The following is a 23,398-nucleotide window of genomic DNA, read 5'->3' on the forward strand; positions in this document are numbered from 1 at the left end:
CAACTTGTGGAAAAAAAACCAAAAGTATTGACGTGTATGGGAAAAAAGTACATTTGAACTTTGAACTACAACAAACTACAGGGTCAAAATGTTTTCAGTCATACAGAGAATTGGATTTTTGGTCATTTGGTTTGCTTTTCTCTCATCCAAACATTCAACATGCAGAGCTAAAAAAAAAAAAATCTTGCCTCTCTTCTTCAGCTTTAATTTGGAAGGCATCTTCTAGCCAATCTAATAATTTGTGTGTAAATTCACTAACGTCTTGCTGTTAAAAAAAAAAGAAAAAGTGATCAGTTGCCATATATAACACAACACAACAAAGTGTCACCTTACAATATCAGTTTAGCAGAATTCCCTTCCCCCTCCACCAGTGTTCCCAAATCACACAATGCCTAAGACTATGCCATGATTGCTTTTTTTATGAGTGGCTCTGGTGTTCCTCAGCAGTGACACTCTCCTGTGATCCTTGTTACTTGGGCTCAGCTTTCACACCATGCTAGTCCAAAGGCATCTCACGAATCCCATTGTTCAAACCCTTTGGTATCTAGCAAGTGGTGACTAATATTACTTTCATCGAGCACTAAATTCAGTGTGCAACTGTAATTAAACACTTCAGCCATATAACCTCATGTGGAAAAACAAAGCATCTGAAGGAACAGAATGTTTTTCCAAGAAAAGCAGAATATGAACTGTAAGGTTTGGGTAATAATCCTGAATATGAATATTTAGTCCCTCCAAACCAGTATCTAAACAAGCAGTATAATGGGACTGTACATTAACAGTATAGCCCTGGATGTACTGTTGGATCAGAACAGTATTTCACTTTTAAAAATCCACAGACTTAGAAGCTAAACTAAATCCCAAAAACAAGAACATTGAACCATAAGTTCATTTCTAAAATAATAGGAAGAAAGTGCATTAAATAAAATAGTCCTGTTGTCTGGATTTTTTTTTTTTCCTGATAAAAGTAACCAGAAATCATATAATAATATAGGTAAAGGTCAAAGACTGTGATAATTAGAAGTTGCTTTTTCTGCAGATATTTGGGAATTCTGTTGTCCACGGTAAGTATTTCCTATTACAATATGACCATATAAAAACATTCATAAACTTGATTGAAAATACACGGAATTTACCTGTTGGGAATCATTTGATTTAAAAGCATCTTTAAGGATTTCAACTGCTCTTGATGGATCGACATATTTTCTCTTTGAACCAACTAGAAGTGCAAACAGGTACCTCAATTCACGCATGAAAGGCAGATTCCTATGTTCCTGTATGTGAAGAATACAAATATTTAACAAAGTGGTAACAGAAATCTGAACTGAACCACAAGCATTATACAATAAACTGAGTAACATCATAATATATAAGGTTACTTCTAGTACTACCAAGGTAATGCTGCATGCCTTTTACTTGTCAGTGTTACAAAATAATGCAGTTCTCTGGGAAGAAAATTCCATTTCAGAAACTAAAAACTCCCTGAAATCATATCTAGATGATACTGTTTGTCTTGAAGTGGGCCTGAATTGACAATTGTGCAATTGGAGTTGCTGTTAGGACAGAAATGTTTTTCTCTCAAGACTTACAAAGCCTTAAGTAACACACTGCAACAATATGCATTACTTTATTCAAATTAGTATTCCTCTGTACCTCTAGAAGAATTTCTTATGAGTCTACACACAATTTGGCACGTTTTCAAAGCTTATTTTAACTGAAGACTAAATTTCTAAGGTCTACACTAACCTTTATTATTTCTCTTGACACAAGTAAAATAGCCTGTTCTCCTTTCTACCCAATTTTGAAGAACAGTTCATGTGACTATGGCATTCTTTTGCTGGTTTCCACAAGAGAAGAAATACTTTCCACCTCCATAACGAAAAACCAATAAACCGAAACACAAATGCCGTAGATTAAATCATAGGTTACCAATGCTGTGGAGATTGGATATCTACTCCTGAGTAGATAGTTGGCAAATACTTGTGAAATAAAACCCCATGTAATATCCACTCGTGTTTAGAACAAAGTATCATTCAAAGGCAGCACAGATGTCTTGATACTGGTCAAACTGGAATTACTTGATGACAAACTATTTCACATGATCATCAAACAGCAGACTTGTTTAGTCACTTCTGTGTCAATCCAGGAGGCATAAAGCTTTTTGTACATAAAATGTGGTTTACTTCAGATTTAAAAAGTGCACAGAGAATTCACTGTGTTCCACATAATACCTAAGAAATACTTCTAGTCATGTAAATCTCTGAATTTAACTTGTTCTTCTAGTCCACCTTGCAGAACACCTGTCAGTTATAAGGACTCTTCACAGAAAAGGTTGCACTTCAAGTGCCACCCTAATTCAGCACAAATCACCCTAATTAAGAACAAAATCAGTCTCCCATTTAGAAACTTAAACACTATATAATAACAAAAGAAGGAAACACATTGCAAAAGTTGCATTTTTCTTGCTGTTTTCATAAAGCGTTCTATTAAATGGAATTTCAAATTTTAGATACATTTTATAAAGATGCTTCAATACCAGAGATAGATCATATGCATAATACAAATTATTAACCACAGAATACTCTAGATCTTACCTTCTTTTGATTAAATCTGAAGTATCAGCATTATTATAATGTGCATAGTACATTACTTCATTACCCAAATTTACACTGCAACTTGGGCTGAGTTTTAGCTGTACTTGTAGCCTTAGCTTGAACAACTGCCTACCAATGTCAGTAGGATTACCCAGAACAAACACCTACAAAGGCTACCAAAGTTCTCTAAAACTAAGGAAATCCTTGCTGCTTTTGACAAAGCTCAATTTAATGCATTAGACATGATCCTTGACTAGAACAAACCCTAAAATCTTCAAAATAAGACGGGCCAGTCCCTATGATAAGGCATTGAGTTCCACAAAAGGACTTGCATGTCAAAACAAACAACTGATAAAGTGATCACAGCACAGCATATAGCTCTCACCTCTAAAGCATCCTGTACATGCACCAACATAAAAAAAAGATTAAAAAAGTTTTTAACTAAGCGCTGCATGGAAATTTCATCATTTAAGACATTCTCCATTTTATCACCTATCCTGCCTGCATAAATAATTTCTTAATACATGTCAGAATAAGTTATTATTATAACTGCTTTTGAAGCAGTCTACGTATTTAATACATAGCAAACATTCATTATAGCAAATCAGTTTGCCAGGAGAGTGAGACAATGATAATATTACAGTAATATCAGAACAGGTGGAAGGATGTGCTAACCTGGAGCACAGTAACCCCTTTCCTCTGATAATAAAATGTTTCCGGAAGATATCACTGAGGCCAAATATTTGGCTGGGCTCAATGTGCACAGCAAAAAGGTCTGTTCATGTGACAGCAAAAGCCAAGAGAATCAAGACAGCAAAGAAGCTGCAGTAACTACAGAGAACTGCATTCATTCTACAGAAAGAAACCAAGGAAGATAAATTATTTTCAAATTGAAAAGTGCAAGATCAAATCGAAGATCAAATCAAATTTTAAGTGTATGCCCAAATCCAGAAGATCAAAGCCCCATTAGCTGAGACAAATAGGGTGGGGCTGTTGGTTTTTTTGGGGGGGTGGTTTGAAGTAAAAATTATACCAATGACTTCTAGATTAACAAGTTTGCATGCCAAATTATTCATAGCATTTGGATTCAATATATTGATGGGAAAGAACAAACCCCCTGCTGTGCAATATTCCCTGAAGTACAACCACATGTTCTAATTCTATATCAAGAGATTGTCGTGACCCCAGCATTACACTCTAATTCCCACCAACTGGAAGAACAACAGGATGTAAACCCAAGTATTCAAAATCTGGGATTATTAAAACATGTGCTTTATTAGCAATGAAATTTGATCCCAGAGAATGTCAGTCACATATGGTAGTTAATACTGGAATAAAAATAAAAACAAAATCAAAACCAAGGCAAGATGGTTTTAAAATAAGCAAGAAGTCAGAAGTAAATTTCAGGGTTTTTTTTTTTTTTTCTCCCCTACTGTCAACTGGTAACTTATATTAGAAGTCTAAATCAATTTGCCTCTAATTGCTTTTACTAATAAAGAAATAAAGGCACCATATTTGGGAGCATGCATGCTTGTGACTTCTATCTTGTCTAAATTTCAACTAGTGAAGCAAGCCCTTATCCTAAATCCTCCTCCTTATCCTAAAACCCCCTTATTCTAAATTCTTCTCAATCCTTTTTCAGCTAGAGATAAGACAGATGAGCACATCAAGTAGTAACCCTACTTCAATCTGGAATGTAAGTTAAGAAAGGAGAGGACACAAACTACTGCCAGAGATTCTTTCTAGCAGGCCTGCAGAAAGCAAGGTTTCTGAATAAATCCATGCACTTGCCTGGTGTCACACCATTTCACAAGAACTTACTGTCTGTCATGGTCTCAATTTCTAAAATAAAGCACTTTGGAAAGTCTAAAGGCATTTGGCTGCAAGTGTCAATGCTTGGGCAAGATGTTTATGAAGACAATAGCTTGTTATCAGCTATTTCATAGTACTTTTTAGATGCCAATTGCTTTTCACATGCTGAAAAATGAACACAATTTCTGCATACTGAAGGATATTACTAAAACAAATTATATGATGAAAAAGTAAACACTGGGCAGAGAGTCAATCTAAAAAGAAAAATAATTTAGTACACCTCTTTGGAAAGCATGACTTATCTTTCTTATTAAAATACACTGCTCCGTCCCTGCCTTGTGCTGAGAACACTACTCATGTTTTATTTTCACACCATCTCATGACCTAATGCAAATATGCTTTCCAACAACAAAAAAAAATGACTTCTTGCACTTTGAATGTGGTGAGGAAAGAAGAGGGTAGGGCAGGGGAGAAATTATCCAGTCCTGACTGAACATTCTACTTCCCTTTTATGGAACATACCCAGAGGTTTAGGTCTTCTCTTTGTTTTCTTTTGCTTCTCTAATAACAGCTCTTACTTTTGATAGTGAACATTCCAGACAAGCCTGAAGGGACAAACAACTAAGAACAGGCTGACAACACACTCCCTTTAAATCTGACAGAAAGAGGCAACAGGCAAGCCTTATCTACTCTGTGGGTGGTAAGGCCCTGGCACATGTTGTCCAGAGAAGCTGTGGATGCCCAGCCCTGGGAGTGTTCAGGGCCAGCTTGGATGAAGCTCTGGGCAACCCGGTCTAGTGGAAGGTGCACCTGGCCATGGCACAGGTGTTGGAACTAGTTCATCTTTAAAGTCTTTTCAATCTAAACCATTCTATGATTCTAATTTCTGGATATGTAAAAAATTCATTGCTCTATAAGACCCTGCTAAAAATCAGGCAACCAAGTGTCTTCACATCTCATACAGCCACTTCCTTTTCCATTTCTTCCCTCCCATTTCACAGCATAGAACCAAGGGGCTCCCATTGCATCTCTCCTCAAAGGATGCCCATGAAGGAAGGAAAACTGGTCTGTCTTGTCCCCCACTCCATGACCATTCCCCCTTGCCAGTCTGAAGCCACAATAAACCTAAGCCAAGGCCTTCCCCTCCCCAATCCTATATGAGTACCTGATAATATGAGAAAGTCTATACTTATAATCACCTCCTGAAAAAGGCAGAAGAGACAAGGTAATAAAAGAATGCTCAGTGTCAGATCACGAGTAGGAGGGAAGTGGAATAAAATACACTTGCCAAGACAAGCTACACTCACATGAGAAATGCTCTGCCTCTCTCAGCACCCTGCCCCATATTCTGCTGTGAGGCTGATGCCTTCTATGTAAGATCCACAACAGGAAGCTCCGAGAACTGTTAACTGGCACCTCTAAAACCCATGCTGATATGAGCTAGAGAACAGTCCAAAATTCAAGTACAAGACAGAAATGCCCTCATCAGCCACAAGAGGAAGTCAGCTTCTCATCTTACCTTTTGGTTTCGGGGCAAATCTTGAGCATTTGCAGGGGGATTGAAATTCAAAACTAGTCTTCGAAACTCCAGTAGGTTAAATAATGACTGCAAAGAAAAAAAATATGAAAACTTTTAAGCACTTCCACAAACAACACAGAACTCTTCCAAATAAGCCTTAGCAAAACAAATGAAGTGTTAAACATATGCAATGTTAAGTTTTAGTTCACAAGGCAGAGTATTGCTAAACATATTTTCACCAGAAGACAGTTACTTTTGCCAAGAAAGCAGTGTAATAAAAAATATCTCTGCACTTAATCACATAAAAGGAATAATAATTTTATATGATAGGCAAATTACATTTTACAACAAGTATTTTATGAATTGTATAATTGTCAGCTTTCAAATTGACATGAAACACTGTTTAGCCATCTAAAATTTATCTTGTAGGCCCTCTATCACCTACTCCACAGTGCACAGAGAGTACATCTCTGCATGTGCAACTTAATTCCACTTGCATCAGCTGAACAGTTTGCATTCTGTCCTCTCCTCCCATTCCTATATGAACTGAGGGATGCACCTTAGAGTAAGGACATTGGGTTATATAACTTTGCAGGTAAGCTACTGATAACATTCCCATTTTATGGACACACAAATAGACAGGTGTCTGTCTGTCTACAACATGAAAACAGGTGTCTGCAGGCACACCCACAGAGAACTCCACGGTGTAACACGGGGCCTGGAGCCAAGAGAGTACAAGAGCAAGATGACTCTGGGTTGCGAACAATCAAAGTCCAACACATTTTGCGGAGAACTGGATACCTCGAAACTTGTGGAACTGCATCACTGCTTTTCTGTACAGACAAAAAGCATCTTAACTAAAAATCACTTTGTTACAGAAGAGCATTTTGATGAAGACAAGGTAGAGGGAAAGGTCTGAAATACCTTAAACATGCTCATCAGAGAAGCACAGGGAAAGATCTGCCTTCCTATTTGTACTCTCCTGGGTTTACACTCTATAATTAACTCTCCTCCCACCCCATCACACATCTTACTATTTGTCTTGGAAAGGCAGAGTTTGCTTACCCCAGCAATAGACTTTGATCCCAGAACTTGTCCTACCCATGTAAAGACTTAAGTCACAGATCACATCAGTTTAATAGGTTTTCAACACCACAGTGCCAAATAAGTGAAACACAAATTGTGAAGAGGCTCTGCATTTATTCCACTAATTTAGAACATATTGGTAGGAAAAAAAAAAGGTTGTGAAAAATTGCCATGTTCCTGATTGTCCTTGTGAAAGAGCCTGTACAGAGTCTAACCTTTTCCACACCCCATATAACATAGCATCCCCAACAAAGCAAAGAGGCTACCATTGTCACACCTCTTTTTAGATTTAAAAAAGTATCAAAAACATCAGCTGAGAAAAGACCTTTCTGACCTTGCTGAATCAAGGCAGAAAACTGAACAGTCAAACTTTTTTCCTGTTTTGCTGTTCAAAATACATGTCCCTCTTTTATCCATCCTTCCAGAGAAGGGAGATTGTAAAACAGAGTCCTTTGTTTACTTACTCAAAGCACAGAAAATGTTAATATTTAATTCAAGTGTCAGTCTAGAAGCTGATACTAATTGAAGTTACGTCTCATGATGTAACAGCATTCCACTGGTGGGCTCTTCATCAAGCAAAACATAGCAATGTTTTATGCACAAAATAAACCAGCTGCTGAAATATAATGTGCAAAGGCTGAATTCTCTCCATAACTAATCCAAGTGCCATCAAAGTGCCAAGCATCTGAGCAAACCAATTTCATAATACAAACACACAAATTATGTACAGCAAACTGTACTCAAGTTTAGCACTTTTGCCTGGCATTCAATCCAACAAGTTTTTCACGAAAATTCAGTTTCTTTAATTCAGAACTCTACTGAACATAATTCCATGCTTTCTGACTGACCTGAACAAACCTATCTGTGCAATCTGCTGAGAGTAATTAAGAGGACTGTCTTGTTCTTTTCTTCTTCAGCCTTGTACTATTCAAAATTCCTTATGCAAGATGTTTAGTTGTTAAAATTCTTGCCAGAAAAGGTTACACTGTGTACGGTTGTTTTGAGATGCAGCAGAACCCTCACAGTTTATCTGCTGCCAACGCCACTAATGCACACAAGACAGTGTCATGCTGTAGCTCTCCTATACTGAGCTAAATCAACTTAAGGGAACTTCTACTACCATTTAAAAAAGATCATTTCCCAGTGTAAGTGTAAACAAGTGCCTGAAACCAACTATTTTTGTGCCTGAAATATCTCAGTGAGGAACCTGCAGTTCTTCCTGAGGTAAGGAAATAAAAAAGAATTCACCTAAGCCCAGCAGAGATCTCCCCAGGCCAACCACCCCAGAGCCCAGAAAGGGGTGAGGCAAAACACTTTCCAGTTTCTAGACTTCTGTCCAGGCTCCCTGCACCCAGGGTAAGCGGCCCATGAGGCAGAGGCTGCTCCTCTGCAGCCACCAAGAGACAAAGCAGAGACTGTCCCCGGCCCAAGTGCCACACACTGACCCTAGCCTAAAGCTCCAAATGCATTTGCTTTCCAAACACGCTGCATGGAGCAGCACATCACCTCTCACCCACTTGGCTTCAGCTGCACAAAGGTGCCAGGAGCCCCAGTGCAAGAAAACAGGCTGCACCTAAAAGGTGGATACTTCACATTTACTGTCCTTGATCAAATACCTTAACAATTTACTGAAGTATGCAAAACTTAGGCATGAAAGAAAACCTCTCTGCAAGGTGGGTTTGTGGGTTTTTTTCCCCCAGTGCCTTTAAACCATTTAAAAGCTGTCACCTGGAAACTTGACCAAGCCAAGCTAAGTTATATCAATTGAAATCGTCATGAAATCAACAGATGTTTAGAATTCTGCTTTCTATTCTGTCAGTTCTGGAGGGTGAACAAGACAGTAAAAGTAAATGAGAAAAAAACGAGAACAGAAATCCAGTATCAGTTTAAGGCATTCACACCAACAATACTGAATAGCAACAAGACATTGTGGCTTTCCCCTGCTAGAGGTGGTTATGATGTATTTTCAGTCATACAAGAGAGAACTAGGTAGAGTCCTATCTTCTATACTGTAAGACACTAAAGCATTCACTTTTATGAGTAATATTTACTTACATTGAGTTAAAACACAATTTCTGAATGCAAGCTGCCTTGATTTCCCTTAAAACACTCTGCTCATCCCATTCCCCCCCTTAAAGTCTAGGATTATCAAACCGAAGGACCTTGCCAAAATTTAGATTGACTAAGTATTAATTCTTAATACTCAAGAACTGTGATGCTGCATTAATGCTACAAGAATATAAATTAGTCAGGATATTAAATCTGCTAATGCCGAGCGTGCAACACAGGTCATCAAAAGCCACTAGCAGAGTCCTAATTAAGAGTAGCTGACTTTAGAAAGTGGGAAAACATTGTTTCTAAGTCTAGATACAAGATGACAAACAAGCTCCTGCAGAAAGCTTCAGATGGGCTCTCTGGTGGATTCTTGCAAGTTTGTAAGCATGGGGCACTAAAACCAGCTGTTTCACTAACAGATTTATAAACACATTCGGTTCTCTTTGACTAGCAATTTTGTATTTTTTTTTCAGCACAGAAAAAGAAAAAAAAAAAACAAAAACCCAACAACAACCAAAAAAGAACTGAGCATTTTTAATATGTATCACCTTTATACAAGCTTTCATGAAAACCTGAGGTATGTAATACCATGAAGATAGACAGCTTCCCACTAAATTTGCAAAGGTTAAGCTTGGAAGGACAGAGGGAAGACAGAAGGAAGAAACCCAAAACCTAAATATATCTTACTAGGAGAGCTTGAAAAGCAGCTCTTGACATGGAAAAAGAAAAGCATGCACTCCTACAGAGCTCCTAAACAAATTCCTTTATCTACTGGCATTTAGCTAAAACATGACCTTGTATAAGTTGAAAACTTATATTTAGTAGCACATCACAACACTCATTTCCTCATCTGGGGCCTTTTATGCATTTCCAATTTGACTTTTATTTATTTATTTATTTCATTTTTTTATTTAAAGCTACAAAGCCAAGACCATATCTACCTTCATTTTGTGTAACAAGCAGAAAGCAATCTTAAATACTGAATTCATCATTACTGTTCTAATAATAAAAAGCAAAAATAGAGCCCTATGTTATAAAGTATATTATTTGGAAGAGTTTGCCCCTGCCAACATGACAAATTAGATTTAAGTTCTTACTTCACTTTTAAACAATTTTGGTGGTTTAAATAGAGGCAGTTTTAGTGCGGTAGATCGAGTATTATTAGGGTTAACATTTAATTCATGTTAATAACTCAAATCAAATAAAAACACAGAGTTATGGAATATATGGTCCTACCTGCATGCACTGCCATGCTTCCTCCAATAGAATACAGAATTTGAAATTTACTAGTTATCAATATTTGACGTGCTAAGGTTCAAAGTAAAAGTACTCCTAAATATTGCACAAATGAGTGATTTAATACTCCCACATTCCTCTGATTGAGTATTAAAGCTCCATATTGCAAAAACATGAGCAACTTCGCTGACAACTGAGTCCAGTTCTCACCAATTAGCAAGCCTTTTCAACTCTATATCCCTATATCTTGAGAGAACTGGGATTGCTCAGCCTGAAGAAGAAAAGGCTTGAGGGTGACCTAATTGTGACCTTCCAATACCTGAAGTGAGCCTACAGGAAAGATGGAGAGAGACTAGACTATCGTGGAGTGACAGGACAAGAGGGAATGGATTCCCACTTACAGAGTAGGTTTCGATCAGACACGATCTTACTTATAAAGACATTCTTTACTGTGAAGTTGATGATGGCACAGGTCCCATCCCTGGTAGTGCTCAGGGCCCGGTTAGATGGAGCTCTGAGCAATCTGGTCTAGTGGAAGGTGTCCTTGCCTGTGGCACGGGGTTGGCAACAGAATCTTTACAATCCCCTCCAACCCAGGCCATTCTTCGGTTCTAATTTGGGAGAATCACTTCTCTCTCCTCTTTAAGGCTTTCCAGACTTCTCCTGTTTATCGATTTTATTTTTCCTTTTTGGTTCATATTCTTGGAAGTACTTTCTCACAACAAAGTCCTTAAAGTGGCTGCTTGTTGCTACTACACCAGTTGGTCTGCTGGGCACAACTCTCCCTTCTACCCTGCTCCTCCTTATAACTTACTCTGGGGTTGTCTCCCACTCCACCTGTTCGTGTCTTATTCCTGTCGAGTGGTAAATCCTGTTTCCAGAATAGAGACTAATGACAGGCATTAAGAAAATTAGGAAGTCACCCAAAACATGCTTCTTTATACACACTGAGGATTTGGCAGAGTCGAAAGCTTCTCTTGCATTCTTTAGAAAATTTCACGTAAGGAAGACAGAAGAGAAGTGAGCAAAGCAGCTTCAAAGCTGTGACTTGAGCAGATTCCTGTTCAAACTTCACTGTGAAAGTATAGGAAGAGGAGGTTTCTTTTTCTCTTCCCCTCTGAAACAAAAACTCTTACAGACAGCTATGACACTGCCCGATATCTGTACTTCAGCACAACCGCCTCACATGTACAGTGGTAGTGATGAGGAAAACATTTAGCAATTTGAGAGTCACAGATTCAATTCCCAGTCTCAAAAGCTTCAGAAAGTACCTCTAAAAGGGCATTTTTATTTATAAACAAACAATCAATTAGCATTCCAAATTGCTGAAAACCTAGGTATAAATTGCAGTTTTAAGCTATCATGTCTTATATCTCCCAAATGCTGAGGTGCAACATTGAAGAAGACTGAAAACAGCTTGCATACTGTTTGAGCTAGAAAGTAAAACTAAGAGCTCTAGCTGGCTTGGGTTAAGTCAACATTTTAAACAAAGAGTTCACCATGGAATTACCAGCCTGCATTTAGAGAGCATTTACTTGTTTATAGCAACAAACTCAGAACATTACTGCAACTCAGAAGACAGCTAAGTATGATATGTGTCCAGAAGAATTCACTTTATGCTTGTGTCTTGGCACATACTAAGAAATGCCATCCAACCACTCCTCTACTACAAGGTCAAAGCAAGAAAAAAAAATCTGTTAGGACAAAAAAAAAAAAAAAAAAAAAAAAAAAATCACAGCCAACATTTCCTAACATGGTTACAGTTTTCAACTTCTTGCCCAAATTAAGTGATGTAAATTTAAATAACACACCTAAACAACGTATCCTGTATCCTTTATTTTAATTAAATGACCAACTACTTATGAATCAAAGTGAAAGCCATGATCCATTAAAGCTTTCCATACCATCACAACAAATTTTGCAGTATTACAAATGACTAAATGTAAGCTAAGAGCTTGAAATGTCACACAAGCAACCTGTGGGAACCAGAAACTACAGAAGCACAAAAAGCAGGGAAAGGAATACCTTGTCAGCAAATATCATAGGATGACTAAATTTGGAAGGGACAGGTTCACTTTACAGGGAAACAGGGGGAGTGACAGAGGAACGGAAAGCAAGAAACTAGATTTCCAACATCATTATTCCTCCACCCATGAAACTCTACAGAGCAGTTTACCCCCACCAATATATCCCCCACCAATCCCTGCCTCAGGCTGTTCCACAGTGAAAACAGTGGAAAGAAAATTTTTCTATCAATGATCATTTTAACTCATATGGGGATTGAACACTGAATGTTCTTCAGCCTACAACCTTGCACTGCTTGCCCAGGGAAGCAAGGGATTCATGTATAATGTATAAATGTGCACATTTAATAATATAATCCTAAGCTTTTTGGTATTAATGCACTACCACATCATCCATCACAATCCTTTCCATTTGTCATGACAAATAAGAAACATAACAATGTAAAAGTTAGATATTTGTGGCAGGCTGCTTTAAAGAAGAACAATACTGGTAAATAGCTGAGCCACCAACTGGGAAGAAAATACTTGCTTGATTCCCACCCATCAGGCTGGTTCACTTCTTCCCAGAACTAGAAGTCTAGGATCAAAGGAGATCCTAAACCCAAATATACTGACATCAGGAAAACAGGAAGGCTGCTCCCAAACACAATGCAACTGAGCAAATGCCAGAAGGGGTGTTAGGGACCCTGAAAATAAAAGTTAAAGAGCACTCTTGAAGATCTATGCTTGTTAACTTCATTCAGCAAGCTATGCACTTTTAGGGGAAAAAAAAAAAGTTATCAGACTCTGACAGACTCAGAAAGAGAAGAGTGTGGGGATGCCAAGCCCCAGCTGTCCTGTTGGGATACCCAGTTGGTAAAGGGAGGAGCTACAAGCTGGCCCTCAGGAAGTCATGAGACTGGGGAAGAGAGCGCGCACGGTCCATGAGGAATGGGACTGGAGAAAGGGGAAACAGCAGCATGCACAGTACAGCTCTCACTGATTCCCCACACACTTTTCTTCTCCCACAGAGATCTACCTTGGCACAAAGTCAGTGACATTCTCTGAACAATCTGGGCATCTCCCATGGCACAGGGCAGGTCCTGCCAGGACATTACTTCTTGCACATGACCAGAACCCTACTTGGGACTCCAAAAGGTAAAGTCAGTCTGGTGCAGTGTCTTAAACCAAAACATCTGAGGGAGAACTTGCATAGGCAGCAAGCCTATGATTACAAGACATGATTAAAACAACATATCTATGTCCTGTGAGTTACTTGCCTTCTACATCCCATGTCCGTAAAACTCTTAACTTGTGCTCAGCATGCGATGAAGGAACTACTTCACAGGCTCCATAAATTTATTATTTCTAAGCCATTTTCAGGCTGTAAACTCTTACAGCCAAGAAAAACTGTGACAATACTTTTTCACAAGGAGGCCACTAAAATCTACTGCAGAAAAGTAAAAACATACAGTGGTATATTTGTGTTTTGTTTCTTTAAAGAAATTGATGTCTTAAGTTCTATTTCAAAAGCAGACATATGTAGTTACAATAACGAGAATTTAAGCAAAATAATAAATAGAAAATAATAAATAATAGAAATAATAAATAATAAATAATAAATAGAAAACACACAACCAACAGAGAAATATTCTAAAGCCTCAAGATTTATGGGTCCTTTCATAAATGTTCATCTAACTAAACAATAGCAAAATCATGAACAGGTGAGCTCCTGTTCAAAATGTAGGTTTATTACAAGTTCAAGAAGAGGTAGAAAAAACGTTGAGGAACTTGATTCATTTCTTGGCAGGTAAGGAAGAAATGAACACAATTTAATAGAGCTTTGTTTTGGCATACTCTCTTGGGGACTCAGTTTTAAATTCATGTTATTATCAAGTCAGAAGTCCTCAACAGCAAGGCAGGTTTTTAGAAGTTACACTGTGGGAAAAATATTACTGTTCATTCTAACACTCCTGAATGTAACTGTTAAAAGCAAAACTTTGTTTTGGAGCCCTCTGAAGAGAGACTCACTTCTTCCCCTGCAGAAGAGGATGACTTCCAGATGTGCCTATCTCTCTAAGGCACAAATAAATACAGGGTAAAGGCAACATTTCCAGCGATGTTTGAATCTTGCTAGAGTTTTCTGTCACTCACTACAAAGTCTCTTCAGGAATTTCAGACTCTTAGTGCAAATACACAAAACATTTATGATTGTATTTCACTTAGTCAGCTAACTGGTGCCTATAAAAAACATACATTGCAAAAGGAAAGCATCAAAATGTCAAAATCTTTTCTTCCCTTAACAAGCACCCCTTAAATAGGAGGAAGACTTTTCTTTCTCTGCAATTTAGTTTTAGATTACATTACACCATATATCATTGTGACTGGCAGTAGTTAACATTTAGATATTGTTGACCTATGTGATGTGTCAGGTTACAAAAGCCTCCCAAAGAAAGCAAGAAAATACTTCTACATAGTCAATGCAACCCAAGTAGTCAATCTGCCCTGTGGATAAATAAAGGTATTAGCTAATGTTCTAAATTAGCATGCAATAAATTTCCTGGGATGGTTGCTTGAAACATAAATCTTTCTGGTTGACAGATAATATTAATAACCTAAATTTTCAACCAACTGAAATTATAAATCTTTCAATGGTTTGCTTGAATTACATTCCATAGAACTAACTCCTGAAGTTTCACTATCTTTTAGGATCAGGCTATAATAATTCCAGACACCACAGATTTTCATATGGTATGGCTGGTGACCACAAGAACTAGCTAGGTCTTTTTCTAATCTGTTTTCAAGGTATAAAGTTGCACGCTGGGTATAAATAACATGAGATCATAGGTCTAGCATAGGTTTTTACATTCTCTGCCCTCTGCTCTTATCTCTGTGATTGATAAATTAAAAATTCAAGTTTCCATAAAAAACATTTATTTAAAGATTGTGCATTTTCCCGTATAAAAAAGCCTTTAATAGAAATGCACATGCACATAAAATCAGTCCTTTAAATTTGGGACTGCTAGGAATGTAAAATCTGATTACACAACAGAAAACATAAAACACCAAGTCACAGTAGCTCCATAAAGATCTTAATGGAAATAAAATGTTTGCTTCTGTTAGGACAAAGACATTGTTTCTGCTATTGCAAAAAGAGCAATGCATGTGATGGAATAAGGAAAGGAGGCGAGATAAACATGGGAAACATCAAAGTATCTCTAGGAACACAGAAAATTCAAATACCTGATAGATTACTAAATGCTGAAAGAAAAGAGGCCTAAGAACATAAAAACTTCAGTGGGAAGGGTGGCATCATAGAACAAATACAGAAATCTTTCAATTTTAATAACTACAGCATTACCTACAAGGCAACCTGTAGGTAAGCATATCCTTCCCATTAAAAAAAAAAACCAAAACCAACAAACAAAATGACCCACCTCAAACTGAACCAAAAACCTCCAAGTCAAGCAGAGCATGCATAACAGTAATCCAATTTATGCAGTCTACTGGGATTTCTGGGCAATCTCAGAAGAATTCATTCAACAAAAGCTTTTAACTAAGCATCAGTGAGGGGAGATGGAAGGTACAGGTACAAGCAAATACACAATCAAAAATTAAGAGAGGAACAAGAGCCAACCATCTGTTCCAGCCTGAAGGCAGGTTACTGCAAATTCACCAGCTCTGCACTGGTAAGTAAAATTCAGATGTAATCTAAAAAGGACAGCAAGTTTTGACCATGTTTACTCAGTAAAGAGATTTGCAGCGTAGTAGAAACAAGAGTTGGCAAGCATGCACTGACAGAAACATCATATGAGACTGAGTATCCATGTAAGAAGAAAGCTAAATTCAAGACAGCTTTGTGTACAGTGAGGTACATGGTGGAAAGCAACTCTGGAATTTATAGAAGATGATGTGCACCAAACTAACTAGCATTATTCACATTATACTGACCTGTGAGATCAGACCAGGCTACTCAGGGCTTTTTTTCAGGCATCTTAAAACTTTCCAAGGTTTGGCAAACCCTGCACAGCTTCTCTGGGCATCCTCCATTGCCTGCCTGTCTTTCTGGGAAAAAAACGCTTCTCCACATCCAGGCTTAATCTTCCTTATCTCAATGACTCCTATTGCCTCTCATCCTCCCAATATGCATTGTTCTAAAAAGCCTGGCTCAAGTACATCAGAAACCTCTTTTATTCCCCGTGACTTCGCAAAAATGAGAGAGTTGCCTTGCTAAGACTTCTTCCCCACTGTCTCTCATCCCCACTGATGCAGCTCAGTGGGTCCTGTGGACTTGTATGAGTCAAGTTTCCCCAAGTAAACTAATTCAAACCCTTGACCCTGTTCAGAGTTTCAACTATGTACAATGGTCTTGTGGCTCTCATAGTAAAGACTGAGGCAAAACAAGGCACTGAGTACCTCACCTGCTCTATTCAGCAACATTCTCCTCACTCAGGCCTTTACAACCAGTACAACATCAAAACCTTTTCTTGTTACCCTAGACAGCCTTTGAGGTACCAACTCAGGTCAGCTTTCACTTTACTAATGCCATTCCTTTATGCCTGGACAACACTTCCAGTCTCTTCAGTAGCCCATCTCTGCTTCCAGACCCTGCACACTGTCTGCTTGTGCTGAAGCTTGCCTATGAGCTGCTCCCTGAGAGCAGAACAGACCCTTCTGGCAATCAGGGAATGCTGTCAGCCTTCCTAAGCATCTCTGCCCTTCCAAGCTCCCACCTATGGAATCCCAGATACCATCTTCTGGAAGACAAAGTCTGCTCTCCTGAACACTGGGTCTGGGTCAGCATCTTGAACTCTACTATTCCATGGTTGCTGCAGTCAAGGGTACCTATTACTCCACTTTCTGCTCTCCCATTTGTGGGGAACAGCAGATTCAGCTGTGCATCACCCCTAGTTGGTCCATCAGTGCTCATATCAAGAAGCTGTTCCTCATACCCTCCAGAAATCTGGTTTGCTTGTGTCCTGCTGTGTCGGACCCAGCAAGGGTCAGGATGTTTATTTAACATGTTTACAGTCCATGGGAACCACGGACTGTAATCCTGAGAGTTCCTTGCCTTTCAAAAAGGCTATGTCTACAGCCTCATCCTGAGGAGGGTAGTCTGTAGCAGACCAATCATGGTGGCACTTCTACCAGCCCCTCCTCTGATCCTGATCCACAGGCTCTCATCTTAAAGTGCCACCTTGTCCCACACGCATCTGAGCTACTCCTTCAGGAGAAAGGCAGTGCCTCTCCTTGTCATCCCTACTTGTCTTTCCTGAGGAACCTGTATGTCTCCCTCATACCACCCCCAATTCACAGCACACTCACATCTTAAGAGCTTTCCTCATCCTCCAACTAAAGTGCTACTAGAGCTGGAAAGGGTCTAGAGAACAGCAAGAAAGTGGATCAGAGCTTAGGACACACTCTTCAAAAGGCAATTGAGCATCCAGCCTGGAAAAAAGAGACCACTGAGGAGTTAAAAGAGAGTAGGAGAGCAGCCCACAGAACTGGAATGGCAATCAATTCCTGTCTGGTCCACCGGGAGACATGAAGGCTACTGGACAAAGACAGTGGGAGCCAGGTTTAAAATACCACACAAACCCATGGCAGTTCTTTGTGCAATACAAAGCACAACTGTGGAACTCCTACCCAAAAGACCCTCATGCGTACAAGAAGTTTGCAAGGATCAAGGAAGGCACGTAAAATATAAGGGAGGTCCCTTGGGACTATATAAACTGCAGAGGATTAAAAAATCCCTTCCAAGACAAAAGTAGTGGGAGGCTCAGGAGTTTTATCAGAGCAGTATCATGCATATTGCTTGTACTCCTCTGTAAGCATCCAGCTGTGGAAATTGCTGGGCAGAGCATTGATCTAAATGGACTCAGCCTGAATTACAACAGCCATCTTTCAACAGCCAGTATGAAAGTAACAGTATTAGTTTATCTGAAGTGCTTCAGCCTGACAGTAATTTGTTAAAAATGGGTATTAAATATTTTATTTTCTTTCTCTCAAAACCTCAGACTATGAAAAGTTACAATATATTTGTTTCTTGTAGACTAAAATACTTGTTTCTAGTAGACTAAAAAGCAATTTCCCATCATTGTATTCCAGTTTCACCCTCACTTTTCTGTAGGTTAAAACGCTTTTCAGTAGATCTACAGATGATTTACAGAAACATACATCTCCTAAAAGATGGATTCATAAAGTTTATGTACATCAGTTATTGATATTAGAACATTAGAACAAGACATTGCAGTATGTGTACTCATTTCCCTACTCACCCTATCTTAAAAAAAAAAATACACATATTGATTGTATTACATAAAAGAACCAAAACCAGTTGTAATTGTATCTGTATAAGAACTATCCCTTCATTCTTCTGAAGTTCTATTCTTTATCAATTACTCCTCCTTTTGCCTTACCCAGCTGTAGCCATTTGAGTAAGCACTCCATGACTGGAGGTATCTTATTTCTTCCATCTACCTCCATTGTCAGCCACCCTCTTTCAGTCACTTGCACGTGCTCCTTTTAATGTAAAAAAAATTGGTTCCTCATCTGTAACCCAGTTTTCCCATGTTTACAGGCATCCACAATTGTCACTGATGCCAACATGAGCTGCATATGCCCAGGATCTTCAGAGAGCCAACTCCTTGTCTTCAAAAACTTCTTTATAAGAAAAATTGTGAAGCTTTACTTAGATAAGCTACCAGTACTTTCTACACTTCAATCTGACTTACAGATAGACACATTAAGAGATGCAATAAATAAGAAATGCACAAAAATATCTCATGCAGTGGCCTAAACTTCCCAGGAAAAGAGATTATTTTAAATTATTCACTTAAAATGAGCTGACTCACTTCCCAATAGATACGATGAAGAATACACACAGCTAATTGAAGAATGCTTACCTGAATGACAGCACTAAACCAGCATGTGTTGCCAACATTCTTTAATCCTACTGGACAGTTGTCTTGCCGCTTTCGATCATAAGGGTTCGGAGAGTCACTCCATACCTCTGGATGCGTCCTCTTTAAACTTGCTTTATTTTCTGCAATACTGGCTTCTAGAACTCTTCAGGAACAGAAGTGAGGGAAAAGTGTGAGAAAAAAACCAAACCCCCCTCCAAAAAAACAAAACAAAAAATCCCCCACCGAGTAGTAAAATAAATTCAGGTAGCAATACAGATATCATAATGACATCATTCACTTATTGTTGCTGAGCAATATATGCACTATATTATGCTATATTATATGCAATAACATGTCTTCAAAAATGCTATTTCACTTTTAGCTGTGCTACAGCAATTCTGTTACCCTTTGGAAAACAGTATTGGTGAGAGCACGAACCTCCTGTGAGAGCTCTAGATACAAGAGCCATGTCTACAAGTCATTAATTATTTAAGAACCAGATTCAAACAGGATGGACAAATTTTAGGCAGCGCTAATAGTACAGTGCTTTCATCCTCAATTGCTTTTATTGCTATGTGAAGGACCACTCTTTCATTTACTGACAGGAAGCCAAAGCTAGCTAGGCAACTTTCAAAAACAAAGGCAGCTTTCTTAGTTTCCATTTTTGCAACTTAGGCAACTGTGTTAATCACTTTATATGGCAAGTAATTACTTTATGAGCCATGGAAAGACACCTCCCTGCAATTCTTCAAATGTCACTCAACACTCTAATTGCATGCTTCAATGACCGCTTTCTTTGCTGGAAACCATTCCTATGTGATTTATGCTGAATATCTGTATTTCACATGACAGTAAGATCTGATGGGTGTGAAGCTCTCCAACTTGATACATTATTTCTGTATCGGCACCTATGCTTAGGCTGGTGACAAAATACACCTCAAAAGTAGTTTGTGGTAGGTGTATTCTAAATAGAAAGATGGATGCATTGAGGTCACGTAACAGTGGCTCTAACTCACAAGCCAAGAGTCTGGCATGTGCACTACTGACACAGTAGTCACTCTCCCCAACCATCCAGTCCAACTCCGAGACAAAAGGCTGAGCTACTCTACTACACGAAGCACAGGATTTCCCAAGCTGCATCAGAAGCATCTAAGCAGTCTGAGCAGAATGAAGAGTTGCCCCCTCTCAGTTCTAGACTCACTAAGCACCAAAGAAAGGCAGGTTTGGGTTGGTCTGTAAAGGGAATTCCTAAAGGATAAAGTTGGAACATCTTAGAAAAAGCATAGAAACTGACAACTCCGCTCCCTCAGTTTCTTACCTATAACTTTATTTCAAGCTATGTTCCTGTCAAAGAAAGAAAAGCTATCTTACCAAGAACTATGAAGCATCACATGAATTTACTGCAGAGAACTGCTCTGGGGAGCACACTAATTTGTCATTGATACTTATTTCAGACAAAATACTGTAAAAGATAGGCATTCTACATTTGAGAGACCATTTGATACAAATACCACTTTTGTATCTGTCTCAAGAAGAACTTAAATCTGGTCATGTCCTAAGGATTAATTGGTTTAGTTTTTTACATCACGTAAACAGCACTGAAAGGACAGGCACTAAGAGTTTCTGTTCTGACATCTATTCAAACACTTCATAGAGATAGAACCTGACCCTGTTTATTCTAAAAGTCTTTTTTGATCATTTTTTCTACTAAGAAAACTCCAAAAGAAACAGTAAAGAAACAGTCAAATTCATTTCCCTTTTCACTAATACAGTCCATCAAAAGTGTTAGATGACTTGCACATCTCTGCTTTGAGAGCAAAAGTTGGTCATTGGGGACATTAAAAAAATCAATTTAAAAATGTCATACATAGTTCAAATAATTTGTCATGCAGGTAGAATTGCTTAAAATCTTGTTTAAACTAAATTGAAGGGACCTTTAAAACTGGAAGGAAGATTGGCAGACTGGAATAAATTTAAATTATGTTGTAACAGGATACAATACCTACTTCACACCATTTGTGTTTCAAGTAAACAATCAAACTTCTCTTTTTTCGCTCTCCCTAGAAATTGAAGAATATTTCAAGTTCCGAAAAATAAATACTTCCAAACTGAAAGAGCCCCCTGACCCCATGAGTATTACCATTCAACAGCTTAATTACCCACTAAAATTTCTTTCTTGTATTTGAATTTGTGTTCCTTTAGCAGGTAAGGGATTAACTCATCTCTGCTCAACCTGAAATGTGATTCCATGTGTTAATAAAGTATTTGCTTCTGAAGACATCATGGTATTTTTTTCCTTAATTCTACTTATAACATTATCTGTCCTCAGAGAGCACATGCAATAACTTCACATTCTGTGTGCTGAATTAACTTTCAGACATAATGATAGCTGTGATGCAGTTAAATCAAAAACGAAAAGTGAAATAAAGTGTAGTGAGCACAGTAAATAGGAACCTAATGATCAGCTCAAAAGCTACATAAATAAATGTATTTACTAGCACAGTGAGGATAACTCATAAAAATGCTCACTGTCTTACATTCATGGTGCCACAAATTTGGGGCATCACCCGGATCAAGAATCTTACACTGCTTGACAAAACGAGCATACTTCCAGGGAGTTACTGAAGGATTTAGCAATTTTGATGACAGAGCTGAAGTCCCACTTGGAGACCCTTGGGGACAACTGCACAGTCTCCAGCACAGAGCCATCAGCTACATCAGCCATCAGGGTTTGGCATCCCCCAGGACTCACCCGACCTACAGCTCCTTCACCTCCAAGGGATGGAACCCTGTTTGGAGGGAAACGCTGTAGCAAGGGTTAGTTAGTGCCAGGCTTGGCATGAGGCTTGAAAGCAGCGCTTTATTTCTCCATAACAAGCTGGGCACAGCCAAGCAGCTTCACAGAACTGCAGGGGGCTCGCCAGACAAAGCAAAAACGCCCGGGGCAAGCCAAGTCCACAGCACAAAGATTCAGTCAAACCACTCTAAGGAAGCCCACTCAACATGCTGAAGAAAAGCCCACTGTCAAGTTATTCAGCTAAAAGAGCATGGGAAGTTATTTCTACTGTGACTGTCTTACAGCTGGACATCCAGGAATATATCCCTGACTCTACAACATTCCACAACCCCACCTTGGATCTACACACACAGTGCTTAACCACAGAGCAGAGTCCCCAGCAGTTTCAATGACCCTGATTTAAAAAAAAAACAACAAAACAAAACAAAAAAAACCCCAGAGGCTGTGCACATCCTTTATGCACTGACAGCATGGACTCATTTTTATATGGGCAGTACCACAGCACAACACAGGCCAGCTGATTTCTCCTTCCGATAAATATCTCACTGGCTTCCCTAGTAAAGCCCTATTTGGCCAGCTTCAGACTCTTTCAATCCAGGAAAAGTAATATAAACAGGAGAAACTTCTTCACAATGGGAAATACACTGATCACGCACATTTCTCTAGGAGATATATAGAGGAAACAGGAAAAGACTTTAAATGTGCCGTGTACAAGACGTTCAGCTCGGACACTTGGACATTTCAGATGCACTCCTCTCAACACCTACACAGTAATCAGATCTGTCCTTATTAGGTAGTCTAAAGCAATTACATTCAGGAAGACGAATTCTATGCGCATTACAACATCAATTACACAAGTCAAGAAATTCCATTAATTCTCCCTGGGAAACCCTAACAAAATCTGCACAAATTAGGTTCCAAACGACTACAAATACCTTTGAAAAAAATATCCAGCACAGCAAAAACTATTTAAATACGCACATGGCCTACATTTTAAAAGATGCAACATTTCCATGTCCAAGTTTAAATTTGCTTATTATTGATCTCTTGTTTGATTTCTGCATCTTGTTTTATCTACAAAATTGTAATTAAATGGCTGTAGCTTGACTTGTTTACAACCACAGTGTTCTACTTTTTGTTTTGAGAAGTTCTTCATGGGTCCTGCGCTTTCTATTGGAATGCCAGCATTCTTCTGTGGGGTGTTAACTACAAAGTGGGATTTTTCTTGTTTCGTTTTGGTTTTTTTGTAATAAAACCAGACTGAAGTTCTGTCCTTAAGGAAACTGATTGAACAGTTCAGATCAAGAATTCAAGAATTCTGAACTTTCTATATTTGTTCAATGCTCACATAATTTGCCATCAGCTTAGGGTGCTTCTTGCTACATTACTGA

General features: G+C 38.6%; 1 protein-coding gene across 3 annotated transcripts in view; it reads right to left on the minus strand.

Moving 5' to 3' along the window:
* USP25 (ubiquitin specific peptidase 25) overlaps positions 1 to 23,398 on the minus strand; it is a 93,959-nt gene that overhangs the window by 36,540 nt on the left and 34,021 nt on the right. For all 3 annotated transcript variants that reach the window (XM_040054784.2, XM_040054782.1, XM_040054785.2), the window contains 4 exons: positions 19,211 to 19,373; positions 5,926 to 6,012; positions 1,137 to 1,274; positions 189 to 265 (listed from right to left, as the gene is read on the minus strand). In XM_040054784.2, the coding sequence (XP_039910718.1) occupies positions 189 to 265; positions 1,137 to 1,274; positions 5,926 to 6,012; positions 19,211 to 19,373 (465 nt within the window). The remainder of the gene's footprint in view (positions 1 to 188; positions 266 to 1,136; positions 1,275 to 5,925; positions 6,013 to 19,210; positions 19,374 to 23,398) is intronic.

Source organism: Hirundo rustica, chromosome 2 (genome assembly GCF_015227805.2).
Source record: "Hirundo rustica isolate bHirRus1 chromosome 2, bHirRus1.pri.v3, whole genome shotgun sequence".
In the NCBI taxonomy this organism is placed as follows: Eukaryota; Metazoa; Chordata; class Aves; order Passeriformes; family Hirundinidae; genus Hirundo; species Hirundo rustica.